Source organism: Etheostoma cragini, chromosome 4 (genome assembly GCF_013103735.1).
Source record: "Etheostoma cragini isolate CJK2018 chromosome 4, CSU_Ecrag_1.0, whole genome shotgun sequence".
Taxonomy (NCBI): domain Eukaryota; kingdom Metazoa; phylum Chordata; class Actinopteri; order Perciformes; family Percidae; genus Etheostoma; species Etheostoma cragini.
The window spans coordinates 15,648,805-15,664,719 of NC_048410.1; the positions used below are offsets into that span (position 1 = coordinate 15,648,805).

Consider the following 15,915-nt stretch of genomic DNA (forward strand, 5'->3'; position numbering starts at 1 on the left):
ATATATAATGTACTCACTTCCTGTACTCAAGTAAAAGTACAGATACTTGTGTAAAGAAATACTGTAGTAGTAAAAGTAGAAGTACTGATTTAACTTCTTTACTTAAGTAAAAGTAACAAAGTACAGCCTTGGAAATTTGAAGTTTGTGTTTTGGTATCATTATGCTAGTCTGTTTAAAAGTAATTTAAGGACAAAACTAGTCTAAACTAATTCTGTGATCCGGACCTGTCTTTCCGGTGTTTTTCATGGTGGTCTGGTTGGAGGATTCAGCGTTGAACTTGTCAAGCACCAGCTCCTGGTACTCCTCCGAAATCAAAGCTTGTTCATCTGCAATGTCCACAGGTGATTGGTTGTTTGCAGCACATTCTGGGTATGAGGCTACCCAGCTTCGAGGTCCATGATTTCCTGCAGAAATAGAAGAAACAAGAGCTTACAAAAAATGTAGACTACCAAAGAATCCAATTTGTCTACGTATTCTTGTTATAACTAACACCAAATTAGAAATAATGTGACAATATCATTGCTACAGCAGAGGTCAGGTTTCAATATGCCATTAACGTAAATTGAGAGAGGACTATGATTCTTCAAATTCATTCAGCTGCTGTGCCCTCTAAACTCCTCCAACAGCTGGGAAAACATGTACACACAATGAAAACGTATCATCTGGCTACAGGCAATTCTAGCGTTAATTGTCCATACATGATATAAATATCCAAATGAGGTAGATTCTACAGTTCTACACACAATGAAACTTGAATTTAGAATTGTTGCAGAGTTAATGTGGGCCTGTGCCTCAGAAACTAGAATCATGATACCTAAAAGGCTATTCATGGAAAATACTTCACTTTAACAATTAATGTGCAGTATGCTGCAAACAAACTTCCTGTAGAATCCCCATCCACTGTCTGCTCATTTAATCCTCTATCCCCTACAGTGGCGCTTCTACAAAGGAATAATCCACAACCGACAGGGGTCCCCTTGATCTCTTCTCGGGTACAATGGGCCAATGCAACAACAAAAGATGAGGGATCAGGGGAACAAGGAAGCATGCATGGATTTGAACTTTTCTGGGTTAACACAATATTCATGATCCCATTCCCTGCAGATATGGGGCAACTTTGCTACTGTCTCGTGAAAAAGATATGAGAACCGCTCTCTACTAAAACACCCTGGATCAAGGGTGGCTTCATGTCTTGTAATGTATAAATACCTTGCAGCCAGAGACACTGTTCTAGAGTCCCTCAAAAAGGCCCTGCCATTCAGGATTATTTTGAAGTATGTTTGATCGCGTCAGCCATTAACAATTATAAACATACAGTACATCATGGGGAGCGCCGACACATAAACAGGAATGATTTAATTCATCTCTATAATGAATAGGTCACTAAGTTAGGAAAAGAGTGCACTAAATTATGTTAAACTGTTTGAAATGTCTCAGATTTGTCCAGTGACCAATTAAATTAAGACCTATTGTCTTTTAAACACCATCTGCAAGATTATGGGCTGGGGAGGTCTGGACATCATATCAATGATGGAATGGCTGCATTTGTAACTAAATACTACATTAAGGAGCACAATTCAATTTGTTTGTCATGGCTTTAAACTTACCAATTTGTCTGTACCAGTGCAACTCCCACTATTTAACTAGCCCTCGAGCAGAGACCATTATGAATGCAATAATATTATCATAAGGCAAGCGGAAGTTGAGTGCCAATCATAAACACATCATATAAAATGGAGTAAATCTTTATCTTATTCAAATAATAAGTGGCTTTTACGTCAAAACAAATTATGAATTTTGTATTTTCCATTTGATTTGTGCTTGCTGAAAAGTTAGCCATAACCTTGCCATCAACATAGACGTTTTCGGAAGCTTAATTAAACTCAATTAGCTCCATGAAACACTTTTGATTAAAAGGTTAAAGCTCTATTAAGCAATTTATTTTATATTGCTGAAGACACTGACTCCCTGTAATTTAAAAGCTTGGCTACCAAGGCCAGTCTCACTGAGAACACAATCAATATGTGTGAGCTGAGGAAAAAATCCAGACATCTAGCAAGCTTAAAGGAGAATTCCGGTCGATTTCAACATGTAGCTCGGTTTTTGTTGGAAATTTGGAGTGTTGTCCGTAGCAAGAAAAATGAAAACAATCTGTGCTGCCTACACTGTGTTATCCCCCTGCTAGAGTTAGCACCCAACAGGCTTAAAAAGGGCAAGTTGTAAATTTGTTTTTAGCCTCTAAAAATTTTCAAAATGTTATAACAAGTGCCTATCCATGTGCAGTGATTCCTTTCGAGGAAACACAGCAAATCTGACTGCTCGGCAAAACTTTATACCGGTGACTGCCCTGTTGTCAACATTGAACTAATGGGGAACTAACTTAGGTGCAAAGAAATGTAATTAAATTGCCTTTTGGCTGAAAAGTGCTATAAAGTATATAAAGTATTTCCATATAAAGAAATAAAGTTGCCTTGCCTTGCCTTATAACCTCAGCCTGTCAGTCAGTAATCAGGGCATTGAACCCACTGTTTTGGCTGCTAGTATCAGAGGAAGTGTAACTTCAATAGCACCGCGACTGCTTTGCCTATACATTAATATCAGATTGCACCTAATGCTGTCTGGATGAAGCTTTGAAAAACTGTAACCACACTTAAAACCACTTTATCAGCATTGCCGTCACCCACTGTAACTTCAACAAAACTACAGCACCAACGTAGTTAGCCCGCACCTCTGCACGCGTGTGTTTGGGGTGCGTTTGTTGCAGCTCCACTCTGTCAATATGCGGAGTAACGGCTGTTTTACAAGCGTGCACGCGCCAATGTGACGTCAAAATGACGTAGATTTCTCAGGTGTGCCAGGATTCTGAGTGCGCATCCAATCTATTCTTTTTTAAGGGTGCGTGACAAAGCAGAAACAGGAAGCCTGAACGAGCTCGAGCATAACCGGATGCCAGGACTCTGAGTAACCGCAAGTCTGTCTTATAAACTTACTGGGTTAAGATGAGCTCTTTTATGGCGAATGAAAGGCTGGATCCGAAAAAGTAGGTCACTGAATCAAGTCAAAGCATTGACAGCAATGCTTCTGCCAGTTCTGCCATTGTTTACCTTTTTCTTCTTCTTCTAGTCCATAGAAATGCCGGTAGCCTTTGCTCATTACCGGCACCTCTGTTCAGGAGAAGGCTGCAAGTAGTTTTGCGACCACCATGCGCGAATATAAACAGTTATGTCGCTCTCCTGACGTCACATTTGCGCACGCCAGCTTGGCTGCGGCTACTGTAAAACACATTTAACAGCAGATAATGTTGTCAAATGCTGCGGGAAACCCTGAACAGTATATACTAGGTCTCCTTTAAGTGAATTCTACTTAACTACAAAAACCTTTTGAGATGTAACTGAGATATATATTGCCTCGACTTACATATTTTAAATTCCAAACAATTTAACCAATTCCCTTGGTCCCAAGTTGACTCAGACCATGACAGGAAGTTACAAAAGAAAAACCCTAACTTAATGAATAAATATCATAAACAAACTAACATGTCAATAGTTTATCACATCAGAAAAACATGGTGTGAGTAAAGTTTACTGAACCCACCAATATGTTTTACAGGCCACTTTGAATCATAGTGTAACTAGAGAAAAATGTCATGTTTTTGCTTATTATACCATTAAAACACACATTACATCCCATTTACTGCGAGAGATAAGTCTGCCTTTCAACAACAGAAAGGGAGGAGCAGCGCTAAAATCAGATAAGTGAGGGCTGCACAACAGTCAATTAATCTGTCTCATTGCCATCCATCAGAGTGACTACTATCCTAGTGGTTAAGCCTTTCCCACTGTTGCTCTGCCTCTACAGTATATGTCTGAGGTGGACTAATTCAAAATAAGTACATGTTTAAAAATATTCTTTGATTTATCTAACACATTACACGCCACATTTGCAACTACATACAGCATATGGGCTCTCTGGGAGAACGGCTCACACACAGCAGGTTGCACAACACACTAAATTCTAATGGAAATCTTTATAGGTGCTCTCAGGTAATTCATGCAGTATGCTGATCGTTTTATATACTTCTGATGGACAAAGATGAGGGAGTTACACTGATGTTACAGCTTACCTTCTGGGACTATAACAACATTTAGCAGAGTGAATCCATAACCATTGTTGCAAAGGGAAACTAGTGAATCTGGATCACCACAATAGCTTAGCACCAAATCCTACTTGTGTTTGAAGCTTGTAATGTTCTATATTCCTTGAGACTGTGAAAACAGGGTGTATTATTCTTTGGGTGTATTATAGTTTTAGCGCTGTGTTCATAGGGTGAACTGCATTATATAGTTTTTAGTTTTGCTTTTAACTGGGGTTTGTGTTTTTTGTTTCTTTTACGTAACTAATGTAACTGTCTTCATGATTAAAATCAGATGTTTATGTTCTACAACAGTCATGGACAATGGTTTAGGATTTTGATTGACATTAGTGCCTAAATAAACAGCATAGACAGTTTTATCTGGCCAGCTGTTTACAGTAAGCAGTGACAACTTCTAATTGCAAGAGATTATTGAAATGTGCCTTAATTACGTTGTCTGGGGTACTTTGGGGATTTAGACAATGCTACATTTTTACTGTGTACTGATTGTTTACTGTATGTATCAATATTCTAGACATCATATTATCTCAAAGATATTCAACATCTGTAGCAGCAGCACAACAAGCATACAGCCATATCTGTTAAACATATCAGTTCAAAACATACAGAAATCACCTCACCAAGAAGGATCCTAACAGGTTTGATACTAAAATGATACTAAAATCCCCTGCCTTCACAAAATGCATCGTTCTCACAGACTGTGTGCTTTTCTGAGTTTAAGTAATTTTCTACACCATATAAGGCAGACCCTATAATGGCAGCACTTGTTTACAGCATCTAGGACTCATCAATTGAAGAGAAATTCATTAATGCCTCCATTTAGTAATTTATGATTTATGCAAGGAGTAGGATGAGTAACGTTTATAATGTCCATACTGTTGTTAGTCCAACCTTTTTCTGGGCTCACTTCTGTTCTGTGTAATGTGACACCACTCTTCTTTTAAGTAAAACAGGCACATGTTTCTCTCAATCTGGCACTTTCAGCTCCAGGCATCATCCCATTAACCTTGGGATAAACAGCCGTGCCTGTGCTACCATGGCAATGCTGACAGAATGGCAATTGCCTTGTCATTTCCGTTTTGTCCCTCTGAGAGAAAGCATCCATGCTGTATGCCGCCTGGCAGACCTCCCAGAACTGGCACACTAGCACTTGCAAAAATCTACGCTGATCAGTCCGTATGTATGAGTGGCACTGACAACACAACATGGCCAGCAGATATAAGGCACAGTATTGAGAGCACTGAAAGGGGTCACAATAGTTGTTGCAGTTGGAGCAGTGAGAAAATAGATCAAAGCCTTTATCCCTTTAGCGAATGTAGGATAACATTTGAAACAACATTCCTGCTGTCAGTTTCCGTATGCTGATAACACTCCAGATGGTGGAGACAGAGGCATTGTAGCACTGCGGAGTATCAAATACCCAGGTTAGACAACTGACGAGCTTAGGGCTTGTACAATGCGGGGGCGGGCCAGAAAAGTCAACCAACTTCTGTAATCAGTCAATTAATTACCAGATAATGACAGATATTTATTTCTTGTATTAGCCAGCAACAATTAATGAAGGATGGTCTCTAACATTTAAAATCATAGACTACAGGAAAAAATAGACCACAGGTCTTATGGGCAATAAGTAGGAGAGGTCGAATTATCACACTGGTTAAAAATAAACCCTTGGGTTAGTCAAATGTATTTGGAAGAGAAAACAAAAGAGACCGGTAAAATGGTTACCCAAACTGTCTGTTGTAAAGGTCGAAGAAACACATTACAGCCCACATTCTTGGTACGACTTTGACATTTCGTATTTAATTGTAATTATTATTAAAAAGATAACTGGTGGGCTTGATTCTGGTTTTACCTCCAAGTTAAATGGTAGCTGATCTGGTCAAACTAGCGGCTTGTTTATTTTAGCGACAAATAGTTTGGTAACCATGTTGTTATAACCGATGACCGATGGTATAAAAACAAAACCCATTCTGTGCAGCAATAAAGCATGGTTGTCCTCTGAAAAAAGGTAACCACAAACAAGGACATTTTATCTTTGAATTTGTGTAAAATCCTTTCAGTCAAGATGAGAACCCTCTATTTCAACAGTATGTTTAGCACGCATGGAAGATTTGGTACTGCAAAAGATCTATTTAGATACACAGTAATTTTCTGTTTTCATATTTAATCTCCATTTTGACGGATTGACACAGAGATATTTAAGTCTGGACCAAAGTGGTGGGCCGACAGCCTAACAAACGGAAATTGTCATCCTTGGTATAGTTATGATCATGGCACCACACGCCTTTGTTCTTTTTTCTCAGATAAACATGACATCCAAATACATATCCGTGCACCTATTTACAGCAGTTTAGACACATTTAATCTGGATATTGCACGTTGCATGAAGCCTTGACTGTATGTGGTGAGCATTCAAAATGAACTCTGAGGCATGGCGATTGCATTGTACTAACATAAGCATACTTCAGTCCTATCAACTATAAACTACAATACCAGAGCTCCATTGCATAAAACAAACCAACAGACTTTGTCCCTCCCTCTAGCATCACTTCGTTCCACTGCTTCTGTGTCCCAAAGATCTCTTTACATGCTTCCTGGCAGCTCTGTGACATAATGGCTGGGTTGTGATGAGGGAAAGGGAGAGAGCTAAGCTCACAGCTGAATTGACTATGAGAAGGAAGCAGACTCTGTCTATTGAACGATGTCGATTGTGACTACAATCCAACTACACCAGGTATAACAAGCAGCACCAGGTATAAAAAGCAGCCAGGGATGGATAATGTTTACAAATTTAGTCACTAGATTATAGTTTCACAATAATTTTAATAATTCCTTGTAAATTCGTCTTCACTAGTACCTAGAGTGGGACTCAGTCTAACACTTTTGTTTTCTGTGCTATGTGGGATCCTGGATTTTATTTTAAGATACACAGCAATAAGAGATAGCATGCAACTACAATCAAAGTGAGGAAAATCATCCTGGCAAAACTGGGGCAGACAATTTTGGTGACTGACTGTTCACAAGTCTAAATGAGATCATGTTGCCAAAACTACACCAGAGTGAAATGTTTATGAATTATCAATTGCAACAATTAGCCTAAATCTCCTATGTGTGTGATTTTGTAGGGAAATGTACTTTCAAACGACTTTCTTGTTAGATGCTTTGACTGAGCGGACTGCATAAGATGAAAAAATGGTCATTGAACCTTGAAGGTAAAACCTATATTACCCTCAGCGGGCGTTAGTAAGCTTCAAAGACAAGTGAGGTAATAAGGGATGAAGAACAGTTAATACTTTTTACCCATGCATTATTACGCGTGAAAATAACTGCAGACCGCTTTAGTGCTTTTGAAAACTTTATCTTAACATTGTCTATAACCCACTTCTCAGAGGAGATCTAAAGGAGCAGATACTCAATATATCAGGGCAGTTTGCAAGAATGACAAAAGGCGTCCGGGGTCACTGTGGGGGACACAGAGGGTGATACATGAGTGAGTCTTCAGTTACACTTCACCAAATTAAAAGGTGCATTTATTTGACCTTGTCTGTTCTGTTGTGATCAAAAAGGCAAGAAGCAAGCAAGAAGGCACTCCAAAAATAATCTCTGTGTGTTCCTTTCTTTATTGCAGAGACAGTGACACAACAATGAGAAAGTTAAGAATGACAAATGGAAAAAATACAATATTTGGTCAGCTGAAAATAGAATGGAGTGGAAAATTCAGCCCCAACAAATAGGATAAACCATGTTTCTTCAAGATAGCTTATAATAAAACGTCATTAGAATAAGGATAAATAGCTACAGTCAAATGTTTCATTTTTATTGAATGTTTAGGAAATTTAATACAGTGTGGCCTTTGAATTAAAGCATCCCCAGTCCTAATATTGTTTTGAACTTATAGTATTAGTCAGTCAAATTATTATTGCTGGTTAACAGTTAATTATTAACATCCCCAGTGTTGACAAACAAGAACACAACAACAATTTTATAACAAAATGTAATTAATCAAAATGTTTAGCGAGTTATTTTTTTCCGATAGACATGAATCTTTGAACGAGTCAGGTTGAAAGTAAACAGCAGTGCGACATGACAGGCCGTTACAGCAGAGCTGCTTCCACAACTTTACCAACATATTGGTCTCCACACGTAACTGATCAAGTAGCAAAATCTGCATGCAGATTGGTTATGGATTAAAAATGATACCAGATATGAAATTGAGCTAGTACGCTGTTCTTGTCCACAAACATGTAAAAAGTAAATGTGTTTACAGTTCTACTGATAACTAAAGGATGTTTTCAATGTCTTAGAAAATGTCTTTACATGCCATTTACATATTTGATCCTTTTATCTGTCAAACTCCTCAACCTCCCTCCTTTGTAGACCTTTCCTAGCACTATAACATCTGGTAAATACAATTAATACCATCCTCATACACTAGTTATAAATTCCCATTATTGTATCCAGAACCACTACATTTTCAGCTTCCATAGAGTTACTGCAGACACCAACTGTGACAGTAGGGCTGGGACAATATGCTTTGGGGGGCCGATTCCATTTGTATTGTGATTTTGGAAGTATTGCAATTTGATAATATTATGGATTGAGATTTTCTTTTCCTTCTTTAACAAAAACAAAAGTTCAATAATACACATTTAGTGGCAATATAAAAAGACATTTCTAAAAACAAATAATTTTCTAGGAAGAATGCACATCACACGTTAGTCAGTCAGTCTGACATTTATTTCATTTATAAAAAACATGAATTTCTGATTTTGTTCTACTTTGCTAGAAACAGATGTGATGTAGTCACCGTCAGCAGTAGCGTATAAAAAGAAAATGATTGGGTGAATCATTGGTAAAAAAATATATATATATATACTGTGTATATATATATATATACAGTATATATATACAGTATATATATATAGAATCTAGGGAAATGAACTAATTTAAAAAAAAGAAAAATAGTGTATACTATATTCGATTTTTCCCCCCCACCCCCATTTGACAGGTGATTAAAAGGTCTAGCTATTCTTAGATATAGCTGGCAGGAGGTTTAGATGAGACACTATTTCACCTAAGTGTATTGCTTAAGCCAAAGTGACATAAAAAGCAGATGCAATCTAATGAATTATCAGATTATATCAATCATCGATAATCCTATGCTATCTCAAATTGCACTTTTTTTTTGCTGATGCTATGGGTCACTCACTGACCCGTTTCATATCTAAGTTCAAATAGGGTTTTATATAAGAGAGAGTTTAACTTTTAGTGATGACTGATATGATAGGGCACGAGTTTTGTTAATTGATTCTGTCTTTTCAGTTTAAGTAATCAGTTAGATTTCCGGGCCTCCTAATGCTTCCTTGGTTGGTCCAAAGTGGTACTTTACTTAGATATGAATCTGCTTCATTAATCAGGAAGATCTGGATTAATTTATCATCTCATACAAATGCAGCCCCAGCCGCCACTATGCTTCTAGTAAACTCAACAAAAACCTGCAATGTGTTGCTGTCGGCCTGCCATGGAGGTTGATGGCAAATTAATTTTGTACAGCAACAATCTATTTTATTTATTTATTAATTTCATTTGTTAGGGACCTTGTATAATTTTTAACAGAAATGTTGCCATTTGATGCATTGTACCAGCGTTAGCCTTAGGCTAAATTACAACACAAACACACTTTCTGTCACAGCATTAGACACAGAGCACTTCGCATTTCACTCAATTTTTCTTAAAAGCTTTGCCCTCTACCAGAGAGTTTGTTTTTCAGAAATTGGTACAAGCTCCCATGACTCAAACCACAAAGGATCAGACAGATCAGAGTGGTCATCTCAATAGAGGCGATAAAGTAAACCTGTGTCAAGAAAAATCTTTTCTACTTCCAGCAGGTTCTTTCAAGCATTTCATGGCAATCTATTGGTCAATTAGCAGGACTGAAGCCAAATGTTGTAAAGAGAGAAGTGGAGGTTAAATGTCTTGTCTACAGAGAAGCTAATAATCCAAACTATGAATGTGGTAAGGCTGTAACATGGCGTTACGGTGGGAAGAGGCTCAAAGCAAGTTCACATGCAAATGTGAACTTGCTTATAGAGAGACAAAATGCCTAGAGTGAGACAGAAAAAAAGACTAAAATAGAATGTTTTAATGCCATACCTTTTTAAAAGCTGTAGATGTCTACAAGAGGACCAAAATGAAGTAGTCTGTATGCTGCTTTCTTGTAGAGTACCATCATCTTCCTCTGATAGGTTGTATGAACTGACAGGCACCAGCACAACCACCAGAATCTTTTTTTTTCTACCTTTAAGTGAGCAGCTTTTGAGTTGCCAGTTTGCAGAGAAAATATACTACGGGTGTGTGTGGGTGTGTGACACAAGTTCAACAATCTAATCTGGAGACGTTGCCTGTCTGTCAAACAAAAAGAAGAGCTAATGCTGATTCCATTTGGTTGCTTTAAGGGCCGGGGAATTTAAAGATGTTTCCCGAAGGAGACGATAAAATGGAAGCAAATATGGTAGACATTCTGTACTCGACCCAGTGGATTTGAAATGAAACGACTACTATGAGGGCTATCACATGCACAATATGATAGTGTTATGATACATATCACATCAGATGAAAAGTAGAATGGTATTTGAATGGTATTAGACAGGGGACAGGAATCTCTTGATGTGAAATAAACTTAAATGATGGCATATTTTAATATGTTCATATAGTTGCAAATCCTTCTGCATTCAATCAGTCATAAATCTGTACCCCAGAGACATCCGCAGAAACTCCCTGATGATGCTCTGTCTAGTCATCTTAACTTCTTCCTCGTTTCATTGGCTTTGTGCCTTCAGTCTGGTCACCAGCAAGCGGAATGCTCATTTGTACACTAGTCAAGAGCACTCTACTGTTTTTCCATAAATGAAACTGGTTGTTGGTCTCTTCCATTTAGGACCATTGTTCCATCAGTCCTTAAATTGATGGATTATTTCCAAAAAGGGCTATGAAGTCTTGCACTGTTCATCAAACATGGACACCCTCAAAAATATCCAGCTGAAAAGTCAACACTTAAAGCTGATAGCATCTGTCACATTTTAGACCCAATGCGCTGGAGAAAACAACAACAACAATAAAATGACTACCATATCACTGAATAAATACTGCCTGGGTACACTGCACATTTCATCAAATTTCAGTCAGTTCCGATTTAAGGTTACATAAAGTTTTTCTTAAGACTTTATCTTACCCCAGACATTTTTCATTGTGCAATTAACAGTGTGATCTCATAACCCTCACTCCACCGGCCATTCAAGATCAGGGCTTCCCTTCCAGCCCATGTCTACAAGAGAGGGTGGAGGAAAAGACAAACAATCCATCTGCACATACAATGTGTCTCAGTCAATGCTTCAAAAGACAAAGGGCCCTTACAGTTAGCCACCAAATTCAAATCCTTAAATATACTGTACGTTTCCAAGTTGATTATTAATCACTGCCCTTTACAAATTAGTAATGGCAAGCAATCTTTGATCTCTTACAACTCATTTATGCAGCAAGCATTGCAAAGAGATCAAATATTGAGGATTTGATTAGGTGCTTATGAGTCCTGTGAGAAACAATGCACTCCAAAGTAAAAGTAACACCACGACAAAATTATACACAAATGTATGTATGTGTATGTGTGTGTGTGTGTGTGTATATATATATATATATATATATATATATATATATATATATATATATATATATATATATATACACACACACACACACATACATATACATACATACATACATACATACATACACACTTACACATATATATAAATATATTTTTTTTAATTTTTAAATAAAGTTCTAAATTTGTTCACAGTGTCTGAGCCTATCAGTGTGGCAAACCATACAACCATTGTGAGATTTCAGGTGGTCTTGCCGAGTTCTGAGAAGCAGGCATCTGATAAGAATGGCGCCACAGTCGTCTCAGAGCCTGAGCTCAAGCTTTAATCAGGGGTCATTGTATTCTACACAGCAGCCCCAAACACATAAAAGCAGGTAGAGGAAGTGGTAAATCATACAGGCATTGGAGTCTAATTGGTCACCAGAATGAGTTCCAGCCAAAATATTGTTTTCCCTTGGCGCTATCTGCTTCCATCTCGTGGACTTTCATAGAAACTGTGGCTTCCTGTTCTTGGGTGTTGGCCACTGCTTAAGTACAACATCCCCTAGTCTGTAAAAATAATCTCCAGGACCCTGTGTGAAAAAAACGGACAGAAATACATTCTGTCCCCATGAGGAAGAGCTTCTCCCACAATTCAAAAAGGTTTCCCCTTCAATATGGCAAGAAGCCAACATGTCTACAAATGTTTTAGAACCTTCACTTCTGTTGGGATCTCTGAATGGCCACCACACAATAAATTGCATTACTGACGTAGGGACTGTGCTACTGTTACAGAGTAGCGCATGTGCAGGAGCTTTAGCAAGACAATGACAAAATGTCATTGCAACAATGGATCATTGCAAAATGGAACATTTATATGTGATGCCCAAACCCAAATTGACTTCTCAATGTGGCCTATGTGAAAACAGGCGCACGCACAGTAAGAATAGGTCACTACTTTCAGGCCCCATTAGACTCATTCTGAGTTGTACACCTTTTTTCTTGAGCACAACGAGCTTTACACTACTAACTTATGTAGCATGCTGAAAAAAGACAAGATGGGTGCGGTTTGAGCACGATCACTCTCTGCGTGTCCCAGATGGTTTGTTCAGCCTCACAGCACAGCTGCTGTTCTGTGACAGGGAGGCAGGTGATTGGAAAAGAGGGGACAGGTGGGCAGCTCGTCTTGTCAGATCAAACAGCAGTGGACTGAATTATCTTTTCACACACTAAATGTCCACAAAATAATTAGCTTAAGTCTGATATCAACTTTTCAAAGCAAAGAGAAAGGGGTGTGACCTGAGTGAGTCAGGCTTTTAAGTCTCTTGTATGTGTATGTCTTGCTGTAAGTAGTGCAGAAGTATTATGTTTAAACATTTGGTCTTTTGTTGAATAGTAACAGGGTGCAATTTTGAGTGATGACTATATTTAATTTATGAATCAAATAATTCCATTGTGCTCTAGTAATTTGTGATTTAAATTAAGTTTCTGCCTAAAGCAAAAGGTTTAAAAAACAGAAGGCATCAGGTGACAAACTGATCAGTCAGCCTTTGTTAATTCTTTGTTGCTTCAGGGTCCTTAGTTGTGGATTAAATCTGATCAAATAGGCAAGCATTGTCATTTCAAACACTGAATGTTGCTCATAGAAATTGTAGTGTTTTAAATAGACAGATTAGTTTATTATTTTGGTGCATTTACAGTGTCAAAAGATGACCTCCACACAAACTAGCTCAACATCTCCAACAGCATATGCTTTATTTACGTAACCAAATTACCCAACTGTAGTAGTGAAAAACTTACCAGTATTTGCATTTTGGCCAAATATACCATGCCTAATTTTGGCATGCCTTCTGAAAAACTATCCTGGAAGGAGCATTTACATTTTTAGCTTTAGGGTATATTTAAACATCTATTTATGCAATTTAAGTGTGCAAAAGCCTTTCTCGAGAACCACTCATCCAAACAACTTCACACTGGACAATGCACTTCTTTGGGTCTTGAGCAATATACCTGCCATTAGTCGCCTATAGCAATGTGTACATATATATACACATGTTATTTGTAAACAGCTAGCTATTTGGGACCAGGCTATTCCCAGGAAAAAAATGTCATCCCAAAAGTGAAATCACTGAAGCTTGAAATGTTTGAGTTTGCTATAAGGTAACATTTTATGTCTGGCTTTCTATATTACTGTACTGACCGACAGAGAGCACGCTGTACCCAACATGCCGTTTGGCACTTTACCAGTTAACAAGGGTCCCCTCTCAATACACTACACAGTGTGTACATTATACAAATCATAATAATTGTCCCGTAGATCTCAAATTGAATGGACTTACATAATTACATACACACTGACACCTTCCATTTTAGTTATTTCAGTACTGTAATATAAATGGCACCCAAAATCATGGGTAGATGCAGTAGATGTATGCAACTCAGAACAGTCTCATTGATTTAGCTGCAAATGTAAAATGAATCAAAAATTAGGATGTTTTGGTCATTATGAACAATATCAACACTTTAATTCCACCAATCATCAAAACAGTAGCCCAATCATTAAAAAAGGTATCTCATAATAACTGCAAGCTGTACAAACTGGCCAATTCCTGAAGAAAATGTAATTCTATTTTTAAAAAAGGACAGCAAAGGTAAGGCAATTGATGAATGGCTGGCTAATAAAAATGCCTCAAAAAGCCTTAAAGTACCAATGTCCTTTGTTAAGGATTTCTACCTTCCCTGTAACAGTTGTTTCAATAACATCAGACTTTACTTTGTCTAACAAATCATCTCTTCTACAGAGATTTTTATTTAGTTCCAGCTTCAGTGAGTTTGGTCCCTGAAATTCAAAAGTACTATATTTGATGTGGAAGATGTCTTATAAAACACTTTCCTCTAATTTACTTCCTCTAGTTGAGGATTACAAACCTTGTGTTTTTCTGGCTAATGATGAAGTTTGTGGAGATGGATTTGCATAACTAAAGTAAATAAAGCTAATAAATGAAAGCTCTCTCCGTTCTACTTCATAGCTGCTTTTCCGCACATTTAAAAGTTGTTTTCCACACAGTATAAAAGGAGCAAATGTTTTCCCCTGGGGTTTTGCCCTCTCTGTGTGACAACAATCCAACACTGCATCGGTGCAAGGGAGCCTCTCGCTAACTGTAAATAGGAGGGAGAGGTGAGCAGTCTGCCGAGCAGAACACAGATCTTTACTCTGTAGAGACGCAAAGTAAAACACTGATTAGTGACGCTACATTACTCAGCTTTGTCCAAGGGCAACTGTTTCATATCAGCTAACTGTCGGAAGCGCTGACGCTAACCTCAGCACTCATAAATGTCCTGCAGCTGGCCATATGATATTTATAAGAAATAGCGATTATATTTAAATCACAGTCAATATTAAATGAATAATTAGTAAGCATTTCAGTAGTTATTAAAATGGAGCTAAAGCACTGAGGCTGAAGTAGCCTAGATACGATAATGTGTGAGGATATCTGCAGTAGGGCTGCACAATTAATCAAATTTGATATCACAATTTTGACTTCCCACGATCAAATTTGCATGATCTAGCAATTTTTTAAATGCGTCATTTCATGGAACGCTCCGTTTTTTTTTTTTGCAAAGCCAATCTACCGCTCCGTAAACCACTGTCTAATCATGTGCCAATCAGAGTTGTTCTCTCCACCGCGCAGCTTAGTTTCTAGATGGAGACAGTCACAGAGGACAGAGTAACGTGAGGAAAATTAAACAGATAGCGGTCGGTTATACGTCGGTCTCAAGGTTTACCAGTTTACCAGTAAACACACCATTTTGTCCCGTCTTTGTTGTTTTTGAGAGAACAGCAGTGACCAGTCTGTTAGCTCAGAGGGCCCGAGGGCGCGAGTAATATTCGCGCGAGTAATATTCACCTAATGTCCTCGCATCCACTGCAATGTTGTTTATATCGATATGGTTTAATATTGCGTTATAGGACCCTTTCTTCTGTGTCGGATCTCTTCTCTTCCCCCTCTCTCCTCTTACTCTCCGCGCAGCCCTGCCACACAGTGGTGCAGGTCCACACTTCTGACATTTGTCCACAGTTTTAATTATTAAAACAGCTGAATATTGTTAAGCATAAGA

At 38.1% G+C, this 15,915-nt stretch overlaps 1 protein-coding gene across 2 annotated transcripts in view; it reads right to left on the reverse strand.

The window, feature by feature from the left end:
- Positions 1-15,915, reverse strand: part of ca16b (carbonic anhydrase XVI b) — a 100,005-nt gene that overhangs the window by 48,008 nt on the left and 36,082 nt on the right. For both annotated transcript variants that reach the window (XM_034870222.1, XM_034870224.1), the window contains exon 3: positions 226-405. In XM_034870222.1, coding sequence (XP_034726113.1) covers positions 226-405 — 180 coding nt within the window. The remainder of the gene's footprint in view (positions 1-225; positions 406-15,915) is intronic.